This window comes from Nesoenas mayeri (assembly GCF_963082525.1).
Source record: "Nesoenas mayeri genome assembly, chromosome: 11".
Lineage (NCBI taxonomy): Eukaryota > Metazoa > Chordata > Aves > Columbiformes > Columbidae > Nesoenas > Nesoenas mayeri.
The window spans coordinates 6,934,561-6,944,446 of record NC_137563.1 but is presented as its reverse complement, the minus strand read 5'-3'; the positions used below and the strand labels follow the sequence as shown (position 1 = coordinate 6,944,446).

Genomic DNA, 9,886 nt, shown 5'->3' with positions numbered 1-9,886 from the left:
ATCATTTAGTGGGACTGTCTGAATTTCACAGTGTTCAATGTTTTATTCCCAAGCAGTATCCAAAATAGAATGTAAAAAATGAAAACAATTTTATCCACACCTTCGAAACAAAACATTGTGTCTTTCTGGTTAAAAAAAAACCCCAAAAAATAGAACATTCATTTTCTTAGCACTAAAAAAACCCTTCAGGCAGCTTGAAAATATTTTTGAAAAATTGTAATTTGATTCACGACAACTATTTGCACTTCATTCACTAATTATCTGGGCTGTGATTGAAGCAGGGATTTGGTTATTGACCCTGCCCCAAGCCATGACTGATGAAGGATTCGGAGTAGGGTGGCGGTCCATCCTCCTCCTCTCCCGTTCTGGGGCTGGGAGGGCAGGGGAGCAGCTGGGATCCCACACTGCAGTTCAGAGTGGCCGCTGCAGCTCACCCAAGTCAGCTTTAAATAAGGCAGCACAGGCGTTAATTATAGAGGAGCTCGTCAGCACGGCGCCTGCGGGCTCTGCAGCTTGACCAGAGGAGCTGTACTCCATGCCAGTGCAAGATACGGGCAGGATCTTCCCCAGGAGAGCAACAGCCACATCACTATTTATGTATACATACTTTTATAGGAAGAACAGAAGTGCTGTGCTGGTGCATTCCTCCTCCGCATGGCTGTGAGGCACACACAGGGCCGAATTAAACTTCTCGTTTGAAGGATGCTTGTTCACCCTGGTCAGGGCTGTAGTGACAGGCTTGCTCCTGGAGTTCAGTTCATCGGGGACTAAAATCACTGGGGAAATCAAGGTCAGAGGAGAAGAGGAGCAAGCATGTGCTCACGGCGATGCTCAGCGAGATTTCGTGGCTGGGCTGGCTGTTGGCCCGGAGACACGAAGCAGCATGTGGCAGATCTGAAGGATGGGATGTAACCACGTGAAGCATGATTGAGAAGAAAAGCAATTCCGGCAGCTGTGCTTCTGGCTGTGCTGTGACTGAGCAGGCAAGACCAGACCCTTATCCCCAAGCTGTTGAAAGGGGAAAACGCACCAGTGGTACATGGTGAGGAAAACAGCATTGGGTTCGGCCAGAAGCACTAGCGCCCCAAAAGACATGCTGAGAAACACAGCCCCAAGCTGCAGGCTTGCGTAGAGACTCAAGTTTACCACTATTTTGCAAATTCATGTCATGTGTTACCATCCAAAGACCTTTTGGCACGTGTGTTAAACCCATGAGAAGGAGATTCCCATCCCAGAGCAACCAGCATCACCAGTTTGGGCTGGCCTCGCTGCTGGGGGCAGCAGCAGGACAGAGGAGCAAAGACCTAAGTGAGCTGCTACTGTCATTCAGGGCAGTTAAACACATTCACGGTGCAACACATGCACCTGCATCCCTGCCCAAATAGCATCAATACTCTTTTTGTTTCAGTCCTGACAACAGGAAAGCCTTAATTGGGCATGAAGCAATTTATCAAGGAGCAGCCTGGTACGGCTGTCGGGTCCCTATAGCATCTGGCAGCTGCTTTGCTGCAGCCCCACGGCTGCACGACGGCTGGTGCCTGCCCCAAAATAGCATCCATGTATTGCAATCACTGCCACTGCCTGTGCGAGCAGAATGTAAACCCAAAACTCCACTCCTGCTCCTCATAAACAGCACATGGCTTTACAGATTGCTGAGGCTTGGCCGAGCCAGGTCCCGGCTTTCTGCTGGAAACAAAGATGATAATGTATGTTTCCAACTCAGTCTTCAGCTTGCCAAGAGGTGCAGGAAACGATGGACTGACTGCCCTGGGAACCACCTCAAAGAGGCATCACTCTCAGGAGACACCCTGAGAACCAGACCACAGGATTTGACACAACCCACTAAAGCAAGGGGAAATTTCTAGATTTGTGTGTGTGTGTGTGTGTGTGTGTGCATACATAAATTCAGCAAGAACCAACCCGCATGGCAGTGAGGTGAAATGGGAGCTCAGCCATTGATTTTGGTAACTGCAGGGTCTTACTCTTGGCTTAACGTATTTTTAAAACTGTGGTGTGCAGGAGCTGTTCTGGGAATAGAAATATCACCAGCAATTTCATCCCCCTGAATAATTTGCCTGTAATGCGCCTGTGCTTTGATACAGAAGTGGCTCCAATGGCACCACAAGTCCCTTCTCCCATCCCCTTTTCATCCCCCCCACACATCTGTGTTGTCACCTCTGCAGGCACAGTGAGGACATCCTGGTGGCTTCTGATGTCCCCCTGGCAGAGCATGGACATTCACCCAGACAGGCAGGTACGCTCAGCCTTTCCCTCTCCATCACGGGCAAAAAAGGTTACAGGATCTTCCCATTTAATTGGCATGGCATTTTATAGTCTTTCTGCCCTTCTAGTCAATGAAAATAAATTAAAAAAATAAATCCCCTGCACATTTATTTCCTTTCTTGTATTTTTATTTAAAAAGAAGGTTTGCTAACAGCAATCAGTACCATGGCCCAGGCCCCTCAATACAACAATTGGCTTTAGCAGTCCCTGTGGCTCCATCCCTACCCTGTCCCTCCTCCGCGCACGGGACAAACCAGGGAATTATCCAGCTTTAACAACCTCTCCCGAGTCACGGGAAGCTCCTCGGGATTGCAGAGTACTTCCATCTCGCAGTTTTATTCTTTGTCTCCTCCTGTCTCAGGAAAACCCAGCGGCTTAAGCTGAGGTTCACAGCCAGGTTTAGCTTCATCGTGCAACTAAACTCAAGTAAAAATAAAAAAGCTAGGTTTAAAAAAAAATACATAAAAGAAATAATCTTCTGGAGTTGGAAAGAAACATCCTCTTGGTAGTGGATTAGCCCACATTTATCCACTGTAATGTTGCTTATACCATAATCTTAGGCATCTTCATCTGACACTAATTAGCAGGCTGCAGGCTCCTATGGGTACAGTAGCTTCTACGTCCCAGAACATGAAAGTGCGTTTTTCCTTTTGCCACTTGAAGCACACAGTTTTTAAAGAGACAACTTCAAATATTTCAGCCCCAAACTGTCCACTTTTTAACGTAAAAAAACACATCAGTAGGAGGCACAAAAGGTGATGAAACCCAGCCACGGAAACACTGCAGCACGTATCTGAGGCTCGCCTGTGTTGTGTTATTTACTCTCCCACAAATTAAACCCAAACTGCACTCACTGAACCCCGGATTCACCCGCATTCTGGCACTGAGCGCTAATTAGGAGACAAATAGACTAGGCTATAGAAGCAGAAAATTGAACAGGCTTTCAGACCAATCTAGTTGCTTCCCTTATAAAATCCCAAACTTAGGAGAAAAGCAGATGATGTTATAAAAACATCTTTATATTTTGGGTTCTCTCTGAAAAAAAATGGACAAAGATAATTTCTTGGACATTCATCACTAGGCAAGCATCCCATCTGACATCCCATTTAACGGTTCAGACTAAGAGCTAATCAGAGCTTGAAAGAAAGGAGAGAGCAGGACTTCAAGTACACAGCACTGTATGCTGGTTCTTTGCGGAGAAAGTGAAAATGAATTATTTAGACTTGACAAAGTCCCTTGAAGTCCCACAGTTCTTTCTGCTTGGCTGGGTCTCAGGCCTATCACCAATATTTCAGTGGTTATTTTTGGAGAGGGAGGCAGGCTGCTTAGCAGGTAGCATTTGGGAATTAAGAGCTAGATGTACTTATGGTTTTCACGAGCCCTGACAGATGTTAAGTGTCTTCCACCATAGCACAGTAAGACACTCATTACTAATGGCGCGGGTTTCCAGCAGCAAACCTCCTCCCTGCCACATTCCAGCATCTTTGCTCCTTTTGAAATTGTTCCTTGAGAAAGGAAGAGAAAATACATGCTAGGCATCTCCCTCACCACCCGCCCGGCTCAATGCCAACGTGCCTGTTCTCTGGAGGCCCTCACATCTCTTCTCTGAGCAAATGTCACCGGGATCAGCTTAGCAGAGGTCCCTACCACCGCCTGGAGACCACACTGCAGCCCAGGAGGCCTCTCCCTTGCATCTCTGAAGGCTGCGCTCAGCCCGGTGGTCCATGTTTCAGATGGATCTGTGCACGGCTGTGCCAGGCACTGGTCCCTGCTGTGCAGGAGATGGGTCCTGCTTGGTGCCACAGGCAGTCCCTCGGCTATGAGAGCCGCCAACAAACCTTCCCTGCCCACCCCGCTCCCTGCCCCTTCCCCTCCCCACCACGAGCACGGGGCCAAGAACGTGCCTTGCTGCAGAGCGCCAGCGTCCTTGGCCAAACAAACTAACTACCAACCTCAGACCAGTCACGACAAACGGTTTAACGTTTACCCATCATCTAACATATCCTCAAAAACCAAGGCCACCGTTCACACCTCTCGGACGTAGGTCGAACGCCCTTCCAAGCCCAGGTAAACCCCAGCAAGAGGTCTTGCCAAGGCCAGTCACGCCAGATGCTCCCGCATCTCTCCTGCCCTTTCCTTGGTGAACACCAAACAGTTATAATACTCAGGTCAATATATATAGGTACCACGTATGTATATTTGTGTCGCTGTTCTGCGCGTTAACAAAGACAAACAACCCCCACCAGGCATCACTCGTCCTTTCTGCCCCCTCCCCTTCCTCCCGTGGCTGTGCAGGAATGTGGCCAGGGATCACCCTACGTGGCCCCATCGCACTCCCCCACTGTCAGCTTCAAGGCTCCTTGCTGGTGCAGCGTCTTTAAGGCTTTGAACTCCAAAGGCATGGTGTGCGGGCTGGCCTGCGAGGTGTAGCCGTACTTCAGGCTGTCATAGTAGTGGTACTTGACCGGATTCTGGTTCTGGTCCAGGGGAAAGGGCCAGAAGCCGTAGAGATAGATCTGGTTGCAGAATCGGGTGGCTAAGGTGTACATGAGGAGGCCGGTGGTGGGTCGCTTGATGTGCACCTTGTTCGTTAGCCAGTACCTGCAAAGGGAGAGTAGAGGAATCATAGAACGGTTTGGCTTGGAAGGGACCTTAAAAGCTCATCCAGTCCAACTCCCTGCCATGAGCAGGGACATCTTCAAACAAACCAGGCTGCTCAGAGCCCTGTCCAGCCTGGCCTTGAATGTTTCCAGGGATGGGGCATCTACCACCTCTTTGGACAACCCATTCCAGTATTTTACCACCCTCAATGTAAAAACATTCTTTCTCATGTTGTGCAAGTTATTTCCCCCACCCACAAAGCTTGTGTCTTGCACATTTTCTCTCTCCAGCCTCTGACTGAGATATATTGGTAATTCAAAGTGAGAGGTTTCTGACTAGCAGAAGAGTTCTCCATGCCAAGGAAAAGGCTCTCTAGGGATTGCTTCATGAATAAGCATCCTCCTGCACTCTGTCTGGCAGCTACATCACACTTGTTGCTATGGCATTGAAGCATCTCATGCCTCGACAATCCTTTATGAAAAACAAATTGCTTGCAACGGTGGCCTTCAGTACTTCAGCCTACAATTATCTTCCAATCAACCAAGGAGAGATCGATACCACAGACCAAACCAGCCACACGTCAAGTAGACTCCAGCAACCCCTTGAAGCAGACACACTCTCACACATACGAGCTGATGATTTTCATTGACAAATGAAGATTTTTTACTCTGACAGTAAACATAACAGGGCTGTATAAACGTTTTGCCTTTGGAAAAAAGGGTCATCAGGCTGAAAGAGCTAAAACACACTGCTGGGTTCCTGTTACATCCAGAGACTGCTACTGTGATCCTGCACCAAAATACATCACCACACTCTGCAACATCAGTCCATGAAATACATAAAATGGCATATTGCAATACATAATATGCGATATGGAGGTCAGCTGTGCTCGCTGCTGAAAAGTGAGTTAGTTATTATGAGGGATGACAAAAAGAACAGGGGAAAGATGCACTCTGTAGTGATGCATGAGCAGAAACACTATCAGCAGTTGTACTTTGAGCTGCCGATAAAAGTTACTGCAGCATCAACATCCCCTAAGAAGATGTTTCCAGCGCCCAGTGTTTATTGCACGGGGAACTTATCTGGTTTGCTCAGCAGAAAATCCCTGTCAGGGGAGCAAAATCAGAAAGCGAAAGGTTCGGGGGAGGTAGACGATGTCCCTCCTCCCCCACAGCAGGCAGGGATGGTGCAGGCAGCGCATCCCACCGTGTCACAGCCCGTTTAAGATCATTTTTAGTAGGTATTTCAAAGGGCCTGAGTTCAGGTGAGTGACTGGCAGTGCTTTGAATAAAAAGCACAAGGAAGCAGAGCAAAGCACGTGGCACTTCTGCGCTCTCACCCAGGGGTCTGGGACCTGAACTGGATCCTGCTGTCACACGCGGAGCCATGGGAAGTGTCTTGCTCCTCATTCGCACTTTCCGCTGGGCTCCGGAGGGTCTGGCACTCAGACAGTGGGAACCCTTGGGAGAGCCGAGCCTTAATCCTGCAAATTAGCTTTTCACGAAAGCCATTAAAATTTAGCAACCAAGGCACAAAACGTACTTGTTTGTTCTCAGCCAGATAAGAGAAAAATTGACTTTTCTGGTGAATCACATTCTGGAAGCAGAGTGACCAGCTTGGCATGTGCAAGAAGGGCACGTCAGGGTTTACTGGGGTCCCAACACCCCAGGGGTGTCCAAGCAGCTGTAGCTTTAGCAAAAGACAAGCACGATGTTTTGGGGAGGTCCTACTTGCCTGACTTATCTCCTCAGCATCCAGCATGAAAAAGGAGCAAGAAATTGGGGGAAAATGGTGAGAACCAGTCTCTCAGAGGCACAGCATCAGCACTTTCTTGGCTTGCTTAGCCATATGGGTTGTGCTATGGGGACACAGCGAGGCTCGCTGCGGTACCAAGGCAATCTTCTCCCACAGGTAGTCATAAAACAGCCTCCTTACTGAGTTTATGGGTAAGCACATCAAGCCCCTGGCATGCTGAGAGACATGGGAGATTATTACAACCATTTAATGCCGTGAATTAGGGTATCCTCGTGCAGCAGGGAAACTACCTGGGAAGAACTGTCAAGCCACATTAACTGGCTGGCTTTGGGGCAAGACAACTGTCTGGGTTTGTCCTGCAGCTGCTCTAGCCTTAAAACTCTCCTTTTATCAATTTATCAGCTGGAGCACAGAAAGATATTGGTGACCTTATGTCTGCCCAAAATATTAAGTTTCGGGTTTTGTTGAGAGGCTCGGTGAACACACAACAACCATGACAGCATGATGAAGTGACCTTTGCACATGGCTACAGGACATTTATGTGACCACCAATGTTTCAAGCATATTAATGATGACAAAAATGACCTGGGTCAAATACAGAAGCTCCCTACAGAAGGCACATTGTCCTCTGCAACCCAGCACACACAAACAGCCTTACCAAGACCCACAAGTGTGCACAACCAGTACCCAAAGGCAGCCCTACCAAAACCAGCCCAGTGTATCCACCTCAGCAAATGCAGCTCACTCAATAATATCAGGGTAGGGAACAATGACAATTAATTTTCTGATAATAAAAATGAAAAACCTGCCTCTTTTAATCTGTATTTCCCTCTATTGCAAGCATGGCATTGTGAAAATGAGAAGGATGACAAACCTTGCTCCTACAGCATCATAAATTCTCATTGCCGGCTGCAGCTTTGGGAGGGCGTGATGGACTCCAGGCTGTCCCAGCCCACACACACCGATGACATACATAATATATAACACCCAAACTATAACACAGACCATGCCACAGCACTTGTGATTTGTTTCCTGGACAGTGAAGTGGGAAATCCTCCAGTGAGGTGTTGGGAATACTTCTGAATGACTGGTTTGTGATGGGAGCGTGGGAGCTATGCAGGAAGATCTCCCTCTTATACCTGCCACCACTGGCCAACTGAGACAGCGGCCACGTACCTGGTGCAGGAGAGAACAGCTGGGGATGGAAATAAAACCTAATTAATTCTCTAAATCCAAATGAGATTGTCTGGGCGCACATGGGACGCTGTGTCAACAGCACACCTTTATTATGTGAGGTCCGGGATTTTAATTAGGAGGAAAGATAATCTCGAAGCAGGCAGTAATTATTTTTCCAATTGGCTACACCAATCACCATAACTATTAACTGCAACATTTTGTGGAAAGAGACAGCAATTAAAAGAGAAGAGCAAAGAGCAGTCCTGAAACCCAATACCTCCTTTCTCAGAGCCGTTCTCACAGCGTGGACCTCCTTCAGAAGCTGGTGCTGTGTCGTTTCTGTAAATAAACCCTTGGGGGTGGAAGCAGCTACAGAGCAGGATGCAGCTATGAACAGGAACTGTGATGCTGTCAGGCAAAAATTGTCCGAGACAGCTCTTGTTTCGGATCATGATAGTGACAGATGGAAAATGCCATCACATCTTCAAGGCCATCTTTTGTAAAGTGGCAGCCTAGACACAAGCCCTAGCACCTATTTGAACTAATACTTGGTATCCCAGGACAGAGGCTTCAAGAGCAGCCCAGGGAGCCTCATCCTAGCTGGTAGGTGGTTCTGGTTGTTCCTCAGCAATGCCAATTTTCCAAAAAAGTTTCCAAGAAACTGAAGAAGTCTCTGAAGCAGAACTGCACTGCAGCCACGGGGGAAGCGACCACTATATTCAGACCTTAAAACCCATTGGGAATCCTTCAGGAGACAATGCTCATCCTCCCCCAGCATCACTGAACTCGGGAGCAGAGCCTGGCCTTGATTTGGGTTGAAACACTGGGTGCAGAACTGCTCCCTGCAGGCAGTGGTTTGAGGACTGATAGCGAGCACAGGGTCTTGCTCTGTGCTTACCCATCACCTCCTGAGGCGCCTGAGAAAACCCTTAATTAACTCCAACCCTCCAGGTTAGGGTTAACCTGCATGATAAAACGAACAGAAAATCCATCGCCCGGATGAAATGAATTAAAAACTCAGGTCAATGAAGAAATGAAGTTTCAGCAGTATCAGCTGCGTTATTTAGTGATACAAATCAGAATAGCTGAAATAATGCAATTTCAGACCCTTTTAAAACAGCTTATCATAGAAGTGTGATACAAACACAAGCTGCTGTGGAGGTGCGAGTCCTCGACTGTCAGAAGCATATTATCAGCCTGCTACACACATCCTACTCCCATTAATACGCATGAGAATACAGGTACAGATAATCAGAGCGAGTGCCCCAAAAGTGCTCCACGCTCATGTTGGTGCAGGCGAGGACGGGACCCGCCTGTGCTGGCAGGGCACAGCACGTATCCCTGCTCGAATGGGCATATCCCCGTCCAGATCCCTGCTAATGCTGACTCCAAATGCTGGATCTGCAGTCAGAGTTGGGCTTTATCCCCAGGCTGGGCAAAGCCCAAACACCAAATCAAGCCTCTATATCCAGACTGGATCTGTACTGGGTGGTTTGAGTCTGGTTTTGGTGACTTGGTGCAAGCAAATCAGCACTGAGTCATGGATAAGTAACTCTTTTCATCTCCAGGTTTTGAGCTCTGTGATGTCCTTTCAAATATACATGGTACTCAACACCTGCAAGTTAAAGCATTTCCAAACAGAGGGAAGAAGAGGAAAGTAACTGGGAAGAGGATTACCCAATTTCTTTCCCCTTTCCTTCTTTTGACAAAAAGAAAGACTAAATCTTCTTCCTGATTAAGCAGAACAAATTATCTGCCTTGGGGTCCCAGTGCAGACACACCACAGCTCAGGCACCATGTGCCTCAAGGACAGAAAGTATGAGAAGAATTGCTCATGCAAGGATTTATTTGTGGGATATCCACTGATCTAATCCACACATGGCTTTATGGGGCATTTGTTATCCCCCAGATCCTACCCAGTCACACACTTGTGTTATTTCCACACCCTACACCCTCTGGTGATTCTCCTTCACCTGAGTGCAAGACCACTGTCTGTAAACCTTCTGTGGGATCGGACAGGGAGGGCTTTAAGGCATGAGTCCCAGGGGGCAAATAACTCAGAGAAAAGATG

At 47.8% G+C, this 9,886-nt stretch overlaps 1 protein-coding gene across 2 annotated transcripts in view; it reads right to left on the bottom strand.

Annotated features, from left to right (window-relative positions):
* Positions 1 to 4,598: 4,598 nt before the first annotated feature.
* Positions 4,599 to 9,886, bottom strand: part of ST8SIA2 (ST8 alpha-N-acetyl-neuraminide alpha-2,8-sialyltransferase 2) — a gene marked incomplete at both ends in the record, with an annotated part of 29,975 nt that continues 24,687 nt past the window's right edge. For both annotated transcript variants that reach the window (XM_080350885.1, XM_080350886.1), the window contains one exon: positions 4,599 to 4,884. In XM_080350885.1, the coding sequence (XP_080207011.1) occupies positions 4,599 to 4,884 (286 nt within the window). The remainder of the gene's footprint in view (positions 4,885 to 9,886) is intronic.